Source organism: Agelaius tricolor, unplaced genomic scaffold (assembly GCF_023055355.1).
Source record: "Agelaius tricolor isolate 1412-34295 unplaced genomic scaffold, bAgeTri1.0.p SCAF_12, whole genome shotgun sequence".
In the NCBI taxonomy this organism is placed as follows: Eukaryota; Metazoa; Chordata; class Aves; order Passeriformes; family Icteridae; genus Agelaius; species Agelaius tricolor.
In genome coordinates this window covers 14,215,785-14,234,148 of record NW_027269272.1, presented here as the reverse complement: position 1 = coordinate 14,234,148, position 18,364 = coordinate 14,215,785, and the positions used below count along the sequence as shown (strand labels likewise).

The following is an 18,364-nucleotide window of genomic DNA, read 5'->3' as shown; positions in this document are numbered from 1 at the left end:
GTGTATGAGTCAAACATCTGTGGCTTCCCAAGACGTTCAAATACTGCATGGCAATGCACAAAACCAGAACAGCTGCTTAAGGGTGGAGGACAACTTTTATAAATGAGCAGTCTCCCATACTCTTCATGCTCTGTAATGAGGACTCTCAGGAATGTGTTTCTTTCCTCTGCTGTGACTTCTCTCCTCCACCACCCCCCTAAACAAAGTTCAGTTTGCTAGATACAGCTTCCTGCACAGCTGCAGTGCACGAGGAATACAGGAGATAATGGAAGAAAACTCAAGACCTAACTTTGCAGCCTTTTAAAATGAGGAGAATGTCACCAGTTACCCAGCCCAGTGTATGTGAAGGACAGCTGAACTGTGACATCCATCACTGCACTCCTTTTAGGTGATCAGTGAAAGACTTTCTTCCAGGTTAAGGTACTACAAAAATCCCAGGAATCAAAGAGAACTATGATGGATAAACTCTCCTCTAAAAAAAAAGGGTCACTACATATTGCTGACCAGAACACCACATACACCATGGCTATGGACAGGGGTCTGCAGGGCTTGTTTGCTCTCACAGAAGAGTGGTGATCACCAGTGCTTTTAAATTTAGCTCCTCTTCAAACAAAGTCTATTTGCCATTCAAGCCACACCCTGACTTTAGTCTTTTGCTCATTCATTCATCATATTCTATCTTGCATTTTCAGATTGTGTTCCTGAAAATGAGGAGGCAGGAATCAGAGGTCACTCTAAATCAGATGCTGAGAAACAACAAACTGGAGAGGTCAAAGGTGCTGTGGGCAACTGACTAATAATTATTAATTCTGGAAGTAATACATCACTATAAAAATATTCAGAATGATAAAAGCCCAACAATAAAATATTTTCCAATAGCATGTGTTTATTTATTTTCTTTTAACTGAGAAAAGTTTTGATTCATTTATTGAATATACTTTCAGAAGAACAGGAACATGTCACAAAATCAATTGCTATTCATTCTGGGGCTTTTGAATACATTAATATCTTTGGACTCATGAGATGGAAATAATGGATTTTTACCACTGCAGTTTCAGTGGAACTACTGCTAAAGTCTTGTCCTCAAATCTTAGAAAGACACAGCTCTCTTACTTGCACATATTCTGTGCAGAACAGCTCCTTAATGCACAACTTACATTTCAGCCACCATCCACTACACCTTCAAGACAGATTGAAAAAGAAAAGGTACTACTGAGTGTGAAAACCTGGAAATGAGATGCATAATTGCAAGATAAGAATATGAACCTGATGATTTACATGAATGTCTCCTCCTCTATATCAGGTGTCAGGTAGCAAAAAGGACAGTAGACATTAATCAGAGGAACTACTGTGACCTGTAGTGTGATGCAAAGGCAAATTAAAATGCAGGTGTACCACAGAAGATATTTCACTTGCTCAGCTGCTTGGTCTGGTTTGTCTCTTCCTCTGCCACCCGTTCCTCTCACAGCAGTTGCACCTTGGGATCACCCTTCAGATGCAAAGCAACTGCCCCCAGTTGAGTTCAGAAACAGCCACAGGCAGCTGAGGGCAGCCTCAGGCCAGGGGAGCACACCCAGCACTGTGACTAATGGCACTGGACACTGCCACTCTTCACTGCTCACCAAGGGCCATTGGCTGTCACAGGCTGCAAAGGTCCCTGTCCACCAGCACAGCTGCACAGGGCTGGTACTTTTCAGAGCAAGTCTTCACATTTGTCTGGGTTAAACTTCAGGAGCTTTCTACCTGTGCTTTCCCCTACCTTGCTGAGGTCCTGCTGGGTGGCAGACCTACCCTCCAGCTTCTCAGGGTTCCCTCCAATCACTGTCTACTTCATTTCATTTCCTTCATATATTACAAGGGTGTCCAGAGGCACGTTAACCAGCTTGCCAAGAAGGAATACAGTTGGTACATATGTTATGGCATCAGACAACCAGAGACTTAAAAAGAAACATGACATTACTGAGGAACAAAGAAGGCATACATGGAACAATAAGGCCTAATAACTTTGGATAACAGCATGGACAGATATAAGTAGAGTTTTACCAATTATGAGATGTGTCATAACCATAAATATGATCTGAAGAAAGAACACTGTTGCAGCCTGTCATAGAGCCCATTGAAGTCCTGGTTTGGCACTGCAGAGTTTTTTCCCCACTGGCACAGAGCCCCTCCATACTGAGGAACAGATGATGAACTCTCCTGACACACTAAGATAAAATTCCTCATTCATGCTAGTAATCCCTTCATTATTAATTCTTCAGTCATTGCCACACAACATTTTATCAATAGCTTGAAAAAATTTCTATGTGCCCTACATGAATAGTAGGACTTTTAATCAGAAAGTTGAACCCCCACCCTGAAATCCTAGAAATTTTCTATGAGCCTGGGGAGATTGAAATATGGAAATACATTTCCTGAACAGAAGATTATGATGTTGATGAATAAGCCAAGTTTTCAGGTACACAGCAAACACTGTCTGCATTTCAAATTTCCCCAGAGACACGGGAATCAAGTCCTCAATATTAAAAGGACCATTCCTCTACTCCTCTCAAGTAAGACTTAGAAAATAATCAAATTAAGTAAAGCAAGGGTATTTATTGAATTAATAAAATTGTTAAAGCAAAGGTCTGCTTGTAGGTATCACTGCACCTACAAGGTTTAGTTCCTCCTCAATAATTCATATGGTCTAATATAACAAGTAGGACAAATCCTTTAAAGATGTACACTTCACTTAATTTGTTCCTTACTGCTAGACTACACACAGCTCAAAGATAATGAACATTATAAACAAATCAGTCTTCAAAAAGGAACAACTTCTATTGCCCTTAACATCCACGTCTGGAAGCCAAACACATTACCACTAAACTTGCACTAGCATTTAACAGTCTACATGACCCAGTCTATCACACAGACTGTAAGGACTTCTCTGCTACCTATTGGACCTACTTGAATTTTTAAACTTTTCCTCTCAATACTCTTTTGGAGTAAATTGTCAGAAATGCCTAACAGTGCTATTTTCCCAATGATTTCCCCTAATATTTTTCTCCTAAGCTTTTTCTATCCCAGGAGAGCCTGACAGTAAGCCTAAGCAGGAAACCAGCAACCTTTTTCCTCCACAAAGAGTCTAAGAAGCAGGATTTTCTTCATCTTTCAACTTTAGTGTTTTGTTCATCAGAAGACAGCTGTTAACAAGATGGGGGCACAATGGTGACCATGAAAGGTTCATGGAAAAGAAGTTGATTACACTGCAAGTTGGGAAGAGTGCAACATATCACAATACATGTCCTGTACAACTCTTGACTAGTGATTTCAACATCCAAGACTGGGCCAAAAGCTTTTCAGGAGGATTTACTATCAGATAAAGAAGTAGGACTACAGTATCAAGATCTTGCAACAAAAAAAGGGCCGCAGAAAGGAGCTCAAGGAACTGATGGTGGACAGAAGCCTTGCTGCTGAAAAGTTGCCAACATCACAGAGCTGCTTTAATCTTTTAAATCTCAGCAACTACCCAGGATCTTGAACACAGAAGCGGCAGATGGAATGAAGGATTTCAACATTTGAAAACTCAAGTATGTAGTAAGGTCAGGAAGTGGAAGCATAAATATAACCATCAAGCAACCAACTGCAAAAGATACAAGATAGGACATCTAACAAACACACCCTGTTAGCCTCAAGATCTGGAGTTACCAGTCAGATGCTAAGGAGTCCTGGCAACTTTGCTTATAAAAGCTGTAAGTAATAACAGTCTGAAGAGCAGTGAAGATCCTAATTTGGAAAGATTTGGAAAGACACCCCTTATGTACCTCACCTGCAGCCAATGCAGAATGAGTAAATATCAGTCCATAGCCCCAGCACAGCATTGTCAGGATCAATATGCTCAGAACTGATACAGCAGCACCCAACCACCAACACAGGAAACCCCGAGTAAACTACAGGCAACTAAAGGTCTGAGTGCTGTGCAATTAAACAAAAAGACACCATATGATCTTAACATGAATCTTGGGTTTGCTTCCATTTCAGAAACATTAGGTAACATCTGTCCCTTTCTTTTTGTAACTCCCTTAGCTGCTAATTTAAACCTTACACCATGGTTAGAGGAGCACTGCTGTGTACAAAGCAGCATAAGCTGGCAAAGTCTTTGTAACCAGAGCTCACCACGATTCAGAAGAGCTGAGGACCATTAGCTGTCTACAATTCCACTTTTATCAGGTCGATCTTCTTTACTGAAACCTGAGGGAAGTTTCAGATTTGCTATGAAGACTAAGTCTTCAGCAAGTATTTACCCTTTTTGTCCATTTCAGAAGTTGAATATTTCAGTACAAATGCTCTCTTTGGCAGTCAGAGAGAAGGCTGCAGCTTTGTTGTAATACACAAATTCTGAACCTGAATTTTTTATTTAGATATTAGGTGAATATACATATATGGATCTCCCACTCAGTAACCTAAAGTGCATTTTACATGTAAATTAAGAGTTTTATTTTGTAGTTTTATTGTTTCTCCATACTGCAAAAAGCAGTTTGTTTGCCCTTTATGTCTCCACACTGAAGCATTCAGTCAAATTAATCCAATCTCAAACCAAAAGAGTGGATAAGCATTAAAACAGGACAATAGAGAAATATGGTATATTCATGTTTTCCTCAAATTTACTGCTCTCAAATTTGGAAAGGTCAGTTGCCTTTCCTCCTTGTCCCTTTCAAATGATGATAAACTATTAAAAAAAAAAAGGCATTTGGAACTTTATAATATAAAAACTACAAAATGCATGCAGTACACCCACAGCCCTGGAGCTTCTCTGGGTACATTTAGTATCTTTTCTCCCACTACTTTTAGTCATCAAGAGATTTTAAAGACCCTGGGATTTCATTCATCTATCAAAGCTAACTGCAGGTAAGCTGTTTTTCAACCAAACAGAAGCTTACCTATCCTTTAATTATTACATGTTAAAGGTTTTTCATTTCAGATCAACTCCAAATATTTTCAAACAAAATCTTTCAAGATTGATGTTTACAATTCAGTGGATATTCTGTAACAGTAGGCACGTTCAATGCTTCCCCTTGTCATTTTTCATCATTCTCTTGGGATAAATCAAATAGGATAGAATAAATAGGCAGATACATTCTTCAAAATCAGACACTAGACAAAAGAAATAAAGTTAAATGAGTACTTTTAAAAATCATTCTCCACAAACTGGAGATTCTTCTGAAGAATAATCCTGTAGATTCTTTTGAGGAATAATCCCACAGAGTAGGTGTGTAGATGTGTGTAGTCTTTTTAAACAGAGTCCAACTTAGCAACACACAAATTCAGCCAGAAGCTGCATCCTCAATGAAACATCGGATTCCTCAGTGGTCTTGAACAGTTTATCCTTTATCCTTAACAGCAGCCCTGTCTGGCAGAGCCATGCAATTGTTCTATTATTGCTGTGTGCCTTATCTGATCAAACACTGGTATCTATGCACAGATACACAAATTAGTCAGCTAAAGCACCTTTGGGAATGACAGAGCAGAAACAGGTCACAGGGTGACCTGTGCCCTGATGTCCAGGGCACAGGTCACCTTATCCTGACACATATGGCTAAAACAAATCAAGAGCTGCTTGGGATCAAATCCTAATGAAGATCAATAGTTGTAAGGAGCCTAAGCCTAAGATCTGGCTTAAGAGGAGGGATAGTACACAGCAGATGAGATGCATTCTCCTTTTCCTGTTTAAGGAAGGGGCCTAGGTCATTATTTACTAAACACTTTCTATAGATAGGAACTCCAACTTAGATGGTACATGAAGCCTAGGAAAGATATAAGCTACATTTCCAGTTGGCCTGTGAGTCTTTACAGTGCCTTTTGTTAGTGCCAGTTAAGAACACAAGGCCCAACACTGCTGCACGTACACGACATTTCTTCTTCATCCATGAGTTCTTATTTGGGTTATCTTAACCCAAAAGTATAATAACAACAGCATGTTTTATAAAGCCAATAGCATTTTTGTAACACCACATGTTCTTTACATTGAAATTTATCACAAGAATCCAGTCAAATGCTGAGTCTGATTACTTACACAAAGTACTCAAAACAAAACCCCCCAAACCCCACACAAACTACATCTTTTTATGCCAAAAATGACCAACATTCAGAGCCCCATTTGTGCCCACTGAGCAGTGGCTTGGGCAGCAAGGGAGTCACTGGAGACCTGGAATCTAGGAAGGCATCAGAGGATGGGACAGGACTTCCAGCACAGACTGACACCAGCCACCACCTCTGTGCCAAGGACAGGGATCCCTGTCTGACCACAGGACAGGGACGGAAGAGGCTCAGTGCCTCCCTGGGTAGAGTCCACAGGAGCAGAAACCCAAACCCCACCTCCCAGGTCATATTCCACATCTCTTTTTTTGACAGACAGAAGGGATAACATTCTTGGTCAGAACTCTGAATACAACACACTTTTCCTTTGTTCCAAAGGATTGAATTCAAATTTCCATCTACAATGTCATTCTGAATATTAGAACACTAAAATCTGTTAAGTGATCTCTGGCATTACATAAGTTATACATATTTTTAATAATAACTACAAGATCACTAAAAACTGAAGACTAGAATATTTCAAATGCACAGAAATGTGTTTTTGATATGCATGTGTTCTTACTTAACATCTGGCACACAGAAAGATAGATATCTGCAATTGTCTTGCATAGAATATGGTTTTTTAAATTTTAGCAGACTGAAGACATTTCACTACATGTCACTACTTAAATTCTTTTGCATTATATCCAACTTGGAAACTTCAAAATCACACCATGAAAATTCACACTAGTTCTGCTTTATGTTTATCAAGACAAAACCATAGGCAGAGGTCTTCCTTTTAACAACTGTTGCTGAAGATAGATCACAAACTCATGAAATGAAAAGGTAGTTTGTGAACATGCACCTACTGTTAGATTCTTGTCCAAAAGCACAATACAACTATTTCAATGTCCATTAATATTGAAATGTAAACTACAAAAATTATCCAAGGGTATTGTCCCTGAATACTGCAGTCTTAAAATATCAAATAGATAACTTAAAACATCAAAAAGGAATCCTGATTTCCAGAAAGACTCATGCCACTAGCATGCCACTTAAACAATAAGTTTACCAGCCATCTTCTTCTCTGTTCAAAATCTCCTCTCATTCATAAAGGGAACTTGAAGGAACTATTTTGCAACAAATTATTTTCTTAGTTTATCACTGTGTCTTGTCAATTTGAAAATGTATACATGAGATCACTCCATAAATTAGATCTCTCCTCACACAGTCAGTGCATCACAACAACAACTGATTTACTCTAGATCTGAGGCCTGGCTGCTTCTAATATTCATAAACATTAACCATACAATCCTTATTCTTCCACATACACAAGGAATCCTCTTGAAAAGATTATCAGGAAGGCAAAACAATGTTTGAGTCTACTGGACTGCTTAAACTGTCCAGTTTATGATCATAATGATAATATCTACTATTTCTCATGTTCATAATCTAATCTTTTAGTCATGTGAAAGAGTGACAACAAAATCAGGATTTACACTGCCTCACACAGAAGTATGGAAAACTCCTGCATGTACTAAAAGAATATTACAGTTATTTATCCACACACTAATGTGCATGTCCTCCCCATGGTCCTCCATTGCAGACAGCAACTTCAGCCCTAACTTTTGTTACAAATCTGCCACTAACAAAAGGCAAAGCACCTAAATCACTACCTAAACTCACAGGAATATCTAAATCTAAAACCAGCAGTATCTGCTCTCAGAGATCACACATGCATTTACACAGTTTAAAACTTCTACATGTGTTCTTAAAATGAATTCTGCATGTACAAGTGAGAGGCAAAAAAAAAAAAAAACAACCAAACCATGAATTACTCAGAATTTATTCTTCTATTTCCTGCCTATGTAAACATGACACTTCTGCATTTGCATCACCTTGAGATACTAAACTGATTCAGGCAGTAAGGCCTGCATCAAGATTAAGGCAAAGGGTTCTTGCCTGCAAACAGTAATTTCTGTAGCCAATGGAAATTAGACGTTTTTGTTTCCTATTTTTGCCAAAATCAGGTTATAAGAACAGAGTTTGCTTTGGGAAATTTTTAGAATTATTTACTGTAGCAAAAAGTTAGCAATAATTGAAGCCATATTGTTCACTGCACAAAGTAAGAATAGGGAAAATGCTGACTAAATAATGTGGTTCTGAGTGCAAGGTTGTCAAGAAGCTAAGCCTGAAAAGAGATCACAGGACGCTGCAAACATTGCTGAAATCAGCACATTTGCTATTCAGAGGCCAACAGTTTCACAGATATGTACAGTGAAAAAACAGAGCCACCAAAAAGTCCATCTAGCCCAAGACACAGGTTTCTATCTGCTAGTTGCCACCTTCCCAATGAATATTCTATTTACTGATCTTCTTTTCCAGAGATTTTAACATTACTATTCCTCCCCTCCCAAAAAATACAAAACTGCCATCTCCATAACTTCGGTTCTTAATGTAATTACATAAGATGTGCTTAGCCAACATAAAGGAGACACTCCAGGCTAAAGAACAAACCTCTTCAAATCTATATTTAAAACCTGAAAGGCCATAAGGACTTGTATAATTACAGTTCCATCGCACACACACATAAATAAGCTGTCCTCTAATTCTGCAAGTACTCATTAAAGATCAGTTGTACAGGCTTAATTAACATCAGTTCTCCAGCAACCATCCTGCTGCTGTGCTAGAGCAATGTTATGATAATGTGCAGATTTTGTCACTACTTTCACTATAAGCTCCCTTCTCACTGTGGGTTTTTTAAAAATTACCAGATAAAAATGTAAAAAGACCAAAACTGAGGAAGTTAACATTTTAAGTTCCTATTAGCAATTTGAGATGTAGTTAAGATTTTTAGTTTGCTCTTGTTAATATAAATCATAATCAAGCAATAAAGAAAAAGAATCACCATTAATAACTCTATCCTTTGTTATTCATAATTGTGCCAGCCAACTTTTTATTATTTTAAAAATGCAGGTGCACTAACCAAATGAAGACATCCTGGTTTCAGGACATTTCTCTAATCTCCATTAGGAAGGATTGTTAACAACTTACTACTAAGTTTTTTCAGATATTTTCAGATATTGCAGTGTGAGAGATTTTTTGGAGATGTATTTGTGAGTGATCTTCAACAAACCTTCTTTATTCCTGAACAATTTCCCTCAAAAAAAATGCTCTGACATTGCACACTGTGCTCAAATGCATCTCCCTTTCTTTAGGCCAATCATTTCCTTAATGTATATTTGAAAGGCATAGTTACAAATTTAAAAATAAATCCATTGACTAGAGCCTGAGTAGAACAGGACAGTCACTGTAATCCCCACAGAAGTGCAGAACTAGAAACCCAGAATCAGTTTAACTAAGTTTAACTCCACCAGAGTCCCAGCAGCATGGACAGGGATGTTGTACACGTGTAACTTATCGACACCCCTCCTAGACTGTCCTCCACGTCACTTCAGCTACAAAAAGTGAACTTCTGCAGTCTCATACAGGAAATTATAAACGTTAACAACCACGTAAGTATGAGATATGCTAAATGCAAACTCAAAAGGAAATGCTTGGCAGCTTTTTCTTTTGACTTATTGTATCTTTTTTCCTATTCTTCTGCAATAGTTTCCATCCTCCCCTGCCAAGCACGTTACAAACTTGCTTTTCAGTCCCAAATACCAAGGGCAGAAAGCCCAGACCAAACACTTCTTTGGAAATTTGTTCTAAAACAGCTAGGTAAGTCTGAGCAAACCAGATTTTGTACACAGAGTTCTTGGTCTCATTCCTTTTCACACTTGCCATGTGGCTGAGTTCACCCCCAGGAGCAGCCCCAGTGATTGCAGAGGAGCCACATCCCCGCTGAGCTATAAACCCAGGCTGAACACCAGGGGTTTGTTGCTCCTCACAGCAGGTTAGGAAGCAGCTGCCCTCCAACACCCTTCCCCACTGGAACTGAAGGGATTACTCTCCTGATGTTCCTATCTTTACATTTTCTCCAGAAGGTAATGAGCAGACCAAAGCACATGGGTTAGGCACTTTTGATAATTTCTCTGACTGCTGAGAACCTCCAAATAGGTTAAATAAGTTACTTTCTTATATTACTCATAGTTTAAGTGACAAAATGTTTACTACTATTTGGGAAACAGATGCTTAATGACAAACCATTGGTTACACAGTGCAAAAGAAGTGAGAAAAAATACATCATAAATCTAGAAAGCCAGAAAGTGGGACAAGTGACCTCTTCAACCTGCATGCCCTGGATAAGCATGAGGTGCAGCTCAGCTGGCCCCACACAGACAGAGCAGGGCCAAAGCCACAGGAGAAGAAAGCCAGCACATAGCAGGGAACTGCAGTGCCAAGCCAGCCTCACACACAGGCCTGCCCCCAGAGCAGGGCTGTAGCTCAGGCAAAATGGAAGACTCCTCAGATGAGTCCCTTTGAAGGGAATACACTATAACCACAGTTATACCCAGAAACTACCCAAAAATACTTTTACTAAGAATGGTAATTGACAACAGTTTCATTTATATTTTGATCTACCTCATTCACCCATCATCTGTTCTGCAGCTGGGGTCTCAGGAAATGAATAGAAATTTAAATGCAAAAAATTTTAAACTTTGGCAACAGTGACAGATAAGGACAAAGAAATGATCTCAAAACCACAGCTTTAATAAAAAGCCTGGATCAGCCTGAATGTTTTTGAAGAGAGTTCTACAATTGCATAGATTACGAGCAATTGAATTTTGCTTTTTCTATTACTTGCTGTTTATCAAAATTGTTAACTGCTACTTAGAGCAGCTGTATTTCCACATCACTTAAAATTGCTTTTCCTTTCTAGTAATTTAGTTCCAATGATTCATGTGGTTGCTACAGTGATACCTCATTGAGAAAAAACATTTTATAGGTAGAAGAAGAAAAAATGAAAATGAAACAGCAACGTAGAAGCCTGTTCCATTAAACTCTGAAACTTAAACTCTCATTGTTTAAAGGAGAAAGAATTATTTCACAATGCTATTTGCATATTTAAAAACTACTGCAGGAATGCATGATTATGTACACAGAACTTGCCAGCACAGCTCAGTTCTTATTGTTCAAGGGCTGCTCCAAAACCCCTCCTCAGCCAACTTCTTCATTTGATGGGAAGTCATTGACACGAACTGCAAACGCATTTCCTCAGCAGATCTTTGGTGTGTCCATGTTTTGGGAGAGGGGATCATGACAGAAAAGCATGTGATTTCAGCAAGACTATTTTCAAAGCAAGTTTAGAAAAAAACCATGACTACACATTGGCATAAGTGTGCCTGAACTCATAGCCTTTCCCACTACCTCAAAAATCAGTTTCTAAACATCAAATCTCCAACTACAAACTGATTTGGCATATTCTAAGTTTACAAATCTAGTGATACAATAAGCCATTATTGCTTCAGGTTTTGTAATTCAGAGATTTCTTTATCATCTACTGTAGAGTGAAAAAAAAAAACCTGGTATGCCTTGCTATGAAATAACTCATACTTCTGATGTGAACCTTTATAGTCATTATTATCACATCACATATCAGCACCTCAACAGCTACAAACCACCATCCCTCCACAAGCACTTTAAGCAAGGAAACAGACCTTAGGTGTTGTGATTTGGGGCCCAATTAAATCTCAAAGCCAAGAAATATCAACATGAACTTCACAAGAAATAGATAAGCAAGGAAAGCCATGTGGCTCAAGCTGCCTGTAGTAGCATGTTTTGAAAGATTTAAATAGTTCCCCATGAAAACAGGGGTTCAGTGACTCAGGAACTCTGATTCACCCGTGTCCTCCCAGTTATCACCACAACCATAAGAAAGTAACCTGTGACATTTTTATTCATTACATACCTCCCAACAGTTTTATTTAACAGCTCTGACAGGTATACTGACAGGAAGGACAGAGGCTACACCCTCCTGCTCAGCAAGGTCAGGAGAAAGCTGCAGCTCAGCTTTGCTACAAGAACACAGAGCAAGAAGCTGCTTTATGCCCACACCACCCCCTGCAAGAACACAGGACTCTGTCACAACCTTGCTCTACATTAGTGTCTCTATCCTCCCTCAATAAAACCACTGCAGTAACCTTCAATCAGAAGGTTTCTACTCTTTGGGTTGGGTAATTTATATGAACATTAAGAATAACCAAAATTATAACAGCAAATATTGATGACTAATAATGAAAGATATGGAACTTTTTCAGAAATACTACAGGAATTCTGCCTAGCAATTTTAATAATTTCCTATCAGTTAAAGGTTGGAAGGATGTTTTGATGGCATCAAGTGATTACACCATAAGGTTTTCTGCAATTTATTCAAAGGTAGTAGTATCAGACTGGGAGAAAGACCATGAGGTACTAGAACACCCTAACAAGGGGTTTTCTCCAGTTTCTTTTCCTCGAAGGAAAGGAATCAAGAGGGGCAAAAGGAGAATGCTACAAAGTAAATTCAAATGAACTAGTAGCCTTACCTTGAAGAAACAGCAGCACACTTCTGCTCACAAATTTAAGTCACAACTTCTTGTTTGCTTGAGTGTATTTAGTACTTCAGCAGGTATGAGTAATTAAATAATAATAGTACTGGTATATTTCTGTTGTTAAATTATGCCAATCTACAACTGCATTGCCACCAAATGGGATGGACCAACACTAAATACAGTTCTCTCAGATGTATATACACTAGCAAGCATGTCCAGCTCAGGACACAGTTCTGTGAAACAGCTAAGCCAATGTAAAAGTTGCCTGCTGCCCTAAGGGAGGTCTCACTCTCCACTGCCTTCCTCTAGCCTTGCTTCTGGCAGTGAAGTTTCCTCTCTCTACTCCCCATAAGCCTTAGTAGGTTTCACACCCACTGAGACGCTGACACAACTCACTAACCTGGCAGAGAACCATCCAGTCTCCTCTGCCAGGGCACCCAGCTCACTGAAGGATCCAACAACACATGTCACAGCCACCAAAAAACCCGTGGGAGAAGCAGCCAGCGACAAACTGGCAGCAGAGGCAGCAGCAAAGCAGGGAAGAACAGGAACTCCAACTTCTGCCAAGGGTAAGCCATTCAACCAACCTTCCTTCTCCAACTTCCTCTACATCCCAGATACCACAGGATTGCTAAAGCTGATACAAAGAGGAGGCGTGAACATACGGCCAGAGAGCAGAGGAAGAGCAGCACTATTTCCCTCAACATCCAGAGCTCACCACAGAGCCACAGGCGCTTGAGATATGAGCTTGGCATGGGACAGGACAGGCACAGCAGTGACACATCACGTCATGGAGCTGTTTGTGTGTCCACCATCTAGCAGGGTAATACCAGGCACAGAAACTGGGTGAATGTAAGCACACACCAGCCACACATCCCAAAGAGAGGCACGATTATGTTGATTAGATACAACGGTGTAAAATACATATATAGAATGGGTAAAAACATAAGGGAAGACTGAGGGAAATGTTGCCTGACATAAGCAGAAATAACCCTACAGCAATGATAGACAACTGGTCACTCGACTGGGGAAAAACAAAGGAGTGCGTGCCTTGCTCTGACAACAGGAAGTAAGACGATACTGAGCTTGTTTGCTGCTGGCACCCCAGCAGTGGCCACACCGAACGCAGGCAGGAGACGCTGGGAACTGAAGTGTGAGCACAACTCTGAAGAACCGAGGACAGACCACCAAAGAGTTCACCCTCCTGAGCCCGAGTCTCAGCTGACATTGCTGGGCTGACCAGCATTCCCTGCACCGCCACCATTCACCCCCATCTCCTCCAAGGCGTGACCCCAGCAGTGCTCAGTGCTCACTGCTCACGGCGGTGCCTCCGCAGGAGCCCAGCCCTGCAAGCTGCCCACCCAGCCCCGCACACCCAGCCCCGCACACGCTGCCCCTCTTCCTTGCACTTCCCACACCGCCCTCCCCTTCCTCCTCAGAGCCCCCACACCACGGCAGCACCCACACAGCCCCTGCCTGCCCCTCCACCCAAGGCCGGCTGCCCGCAGCTCGTCACACCTGTCACCCCCAGCGCCCGCACAGCCCGGCCCGCCCCGCACACACCCGGCCCCGCTTCCTGTCCCCCGGCACGACCCCGGCCCGGCCCTTCTCGGCGGCACCTGAAGCGCGGCGAGTCCTTCAGGCACTCCTCGAAGTCCACGGTCACCTTCATGGTGGCGGGGCGCGCCGCTGCCTCCGCTGCTGCGGCTGCTGGCGGTGGTGGCGCGGCGAACCCGGGGCGAGGCGAGACCGGGCCAGGGCCGGCGGGCGGGGCGGGACGGGGCGGGGCGGGGGCGGTACTCGGGGCGGGGGCGGCGGCCGGAGCGCCCTGTGCCCGCCCCGCCCGGGCGCGACTGACGGCCCGGGCAGCCAGCAGCGACCGCCCGCGAGAGCGGGGGGCACGCCGACCAATCACAACGCGAGAGGGGAGGGCTCAGTAGGCAGAACGCCCAATGAGCGCGGCCGCTCAGACGGCGCAGCCAACCGCCGGCACCGCAGCGATTGCTCCCGCCCCAGCGAGCTCAGAGTGACAGCCGGGACCACCAATGGGCAGGCGGCCGCTCCAATCGGCAGCTCCGTCTCCGCGGCTGCCCGGATCGCCACGGCCACAGCCCGGCCCGGCGTTCGTCGCCGTGACGCTGCGTGGGGCGGGGCAGGCCGGGTGGCGCCGGGCCCCGCTCAGCCCGGTACCTGCTTGGTGTTTTTAAATCTCAGCTCTTCATTAAACGGGGGATGGCTCCCTCGCGGCTGAGACACGCGCGGGAAGGCCCGGGCGGGCCCCGGAGCAGTTGTACCGGGTGGAGAGCGGCGGCTTCCTTCAGGCGGCTCCGCCCTCAGCCCCGGCCCCAGCGAGCCAGCGCCGCGCAGGGGGCGGCGGGACGGGCACGGGTCCTGCTGAGGGTGCCACCAGCGGGGAGAGAGAGCCAGCCCCGGTGCTCTCCGGTGGGATTCACTTCTAGATAGAGGAAATAGCTCGCCGGGGAGACTCAAAGGAGTCTTTGAAGGAGAAACGCAAACCGCAGGTTTTCCTGTCAAGGACTATCAAGTGTGCATGCTTGGGTTTCTTACCAAACCTTTGTCCGAGAATACTTTTTGAACTAGAGCAGATCATATTTTGAAGTAGAGTGAACAGGACCATGTTGCATTCTCCAGTTTGCAGTGAAGGACAGCAAAACATTGTACATTGAACATTCTGTTCATTTAAGAGAATACAGAAAAAGATCTTTAACTAGTTAGGTGTTAATGTTCCCAGATGTAAAACTGACGGATAGGAGCACCACGCAGCCCCACTCCTCCTCAAAAGAAGCGACAGAGAAGTAGAAGTTGCTATCCAAGTTAAACTTGTCAAAGATGAAGCGGTCACAGGTCACAGGCTCCATCCCGCGGTCACAGGGACGATGCTGAGAAGCTGACAGAAGTAGAGGATGTTCACTCTTGCCTCCTCCTGGAGCTTGAGGAGCTGCCATACCTGCTTCCAGCGAGACCACCTTCCCCCTGCAGCTTTCACACCCCAGCATCTGCACTAAGTTTCACCCCTTGTTTTTATCTCTTTTGTTTTTTCATATTCTTCCCATTCTCTCTCCCCACTTCCTTTCAGTGCTGCGATGATAAACATGGAAGGAGGGAAACAGAAGTTCTTTCCAAAAAGCTGAATGCCTCCTGTACCCTTACTGTCCCGCCCTCAGTTAAGGTGTCCTTTCACAGAAGCAGAGGGACACTTGTTGGTTCAGTCAGTTGTGATTTAGAATGTCAGGGGTTTTTTTTTCCTAAGACTGTGAAATGTCAGAACAAACTACAAGTTACACAGATTTAACTACTATATTTTTGTGAGCTGTCCCTCACCAAAACTAGCCAAACTACCTGTATTTTGATTAGGCATTCAAGGTACACCCACTCAGGAAAAGCAGCATGTTAATATTTGTATTACTGAGGCTGCATTTATGTTGTTAAATTTACTTTTCAACTGAAGTATGTAACTGAAAAGAGCCCAGGTCTGTTTTGAGGAAGAGTTTTACCTCCTAAGAAGTAGCTGCTCTTAGTCATTTTCCATTACTCCATGCTAGTGAGTGATGACTTAGTGTTGACCATGAAGAGATACATCAGTTGTGCTTAAATATTAAAACACACAAAGAAAAACACCTTGAAAAATGCAACCTTTTCTGTGGTACTATCTCAAGTTCATTACTTAGGTTACTAGATCTACTCTCAGGTCTAGGCAAGCCAGAAAATCTGTGTGAACAAACCAATTTACATCAAAGTTACAATGAATGAGTCATGAGGAAATTGCAATATTGGTTTAAGAATTTATCTATGAACACACCTGCAAATTTTAGCTGCCAGTTTCTTCTGAAGAGCTCCAAGAAGCCAAACATTAGATTAGTATTAGTGTCATAAGGCAGTAATGAAAACAATGGTTTTATTTATGTTGTGACACTTAACACTGGTTTCAAACAAAATAATTACATTAGTGAGGTGGCATCATAATACCACAAAAAAAGCATGTTACAGAAACAAAGAGTTCTGATAAGATGTACAAGTTTCACATGAGACAGTGAGCTGTGGAAAAAGTATCTGCAGTTTCCATGAATTGTACAAGTTGGTGGGAAAGCAACTATGGACAGAAAACATAAAATCTATGCACATGAGTTAAGGCTCTTATTTGTAAGTGATCTTCCTAATGGAAGCATATTGAAAATGCTTTCTCTAAACAGGATACAGCTTGAGGACTTAAACCTGTGCAAGAAGATTCACAATTATGGTGCTGTGGAGCTCATTGTCCACATAAGTAGGCGCTGTGTTTGTTTCCTCTTTACACCACTCTGAATTGTACACATGAGCATTTACCATGTGCACCTAAAGATTAAGATGTGCAAGCAAGCTAAGTCCTCATCAAATGCAAAAAGAGAAAACACATTTCTTCTCTTGTCCCCATTCAGCAGGGAACTCTAGCTGGTATTTCTCAAGCAGAGGGAAATCAGACATCCCTTTGTAAAAAAAAAACTATATGGAGTTTCTGGAGCTACTGCAAAGTAAAACTTGCCTGATTTAGCTTTTAAAATGCATCAAGGTAAGCACAGAAAACCAAGTAAACCAGCCTTTCAGTTAGAAGCAGTGTCAAGGGCATTGGGTTGCACTTCTGTTGAGGAAGACAAAGAAGCACCGTGAACAGAATTTTTGCATGCACTGAGGAAAATGCAGAGAACAAAGCCTTTAAAAAACCCCAAACTAAATCAAGTTTCAAAATAGCATCAGACTTGGAATTTAGGTGCTTAGTGGCACAGAAAAAGGGAGATCACCCAAGCAGCTCAAAATCACCTGAGTGATAAAGGGACCTACTATACATTACGTGGTTCATTTAAAACCATGTTCATGCATTTGTGTACCTCCCTCAAAGCTTCATACTAATTTTATTGAGGATTTTGGAAGCCATTACAGGAAAGGTCTTTATTGGAAGTAAGCAAAGTTTGTTTATTAAACAAAATGCTTTCTAGACCTTGTAAGGTACAAAGAAGCCCTGGTGAGCACCAAATGGCCTTGGACACAAGAAAGTGGGGGCTTAAGGAGGGCAGGACATTGGCTTGGGTAAGAGCTACCTTAATCGCAGGTGTGAAGTACCCGTGGGTACTTAGCACAAAGTACAAGTGATCTGTTGCACAGCTCACAGAGCACACTGCTGTACCTGCGCACACTGCTAACCGTGTCCACGCTCAGTCTGACAGCCACACTGCTTTGCTGAGCACGGCCACACTCTCAGCAGGAGTTCAGTGCCCAGCTGGGGCGGGCCAGGCCAGCAGCTGCTCAGCCTGAAATAGAGCTCAGTGCACGCAGGCCAACACTCTTAACACTGCAAGCTGGTTTATAAAAGGTACAAACCTAAAGTTTTGAAATCCTATTCTTAGGAGCCAATTTGAAAGCTACAGTAAGTGACTTGACGAGTCACAAGTATCTAAATGCTTACCCTTTGCCCCTGTTTACTCTCTGCAAGTGACCACATTTGATACAAGAAGAAACAGCACTCTGCATGTTGAAAAACTAGCATTACCACACTGGCCAGAATCACCAGTTCAACTCTTTCTTGTGAAAAGACCCTATTAATCTCAATTCAAGAAGTTAAAAGATTAACTAACCCAAAACTGACTACCCTGTTACCTACTAAGGAGAGGAGATTGTTGGGAAAGGCACACTACAAAACACAGCACAGCTCACAGGTATCTTTGGCAGCTGAATTCTAATGAATCATTTCTGTAAAAATCTTTCAAAGGAGAGCATCCTATTGCCTTATTCACTCTCAATTTCTCTGGGACTCCAGGAAAGCTCACACTTGAGAATGCATG

At 42.3% G+C, this 18,364-nt stretch overlaps 1 protein-coding gene across 11 annotated transcripts in view; it reads right to left on the bottom strand.

Annotated features, from left to right (window-relative positions):
• Positions 1 to 14,331, bottom strand: part of ACAP2 (ArfGAP with coiled-coil, ankyrin repeat and PH domains 2) — a 63,240-nt gene extending 48,909 nt beyond the window's left edge. For 7 of the 11 annotated variants that reach the window (XM_071437727.1, XM_071437733.1, XM_071437731.1 and 4 more), the window contains exon 1: positions 14,150 to 14,330. In XM_071437727.1, coding sequence (XP_071293828.1) covers positions 14,150 to 14,202 — 53 coding nt within the window. In that variant the 5' untranslated portion in view covers positions 14,203 to 14,330. Of the gene's footprint in view, positions 1 to 12,524; positions 12,610 to 14,149 lie in introns of those variants that run through there. The other 4 variants (XM_071437728.1, XM_071437734.1, XM_071437738.1 and 1 more) reach the window with 2 other exon arrangements.
• Positions 14,332 to 18,364: the final 4,033 nt, after the last annotated feature.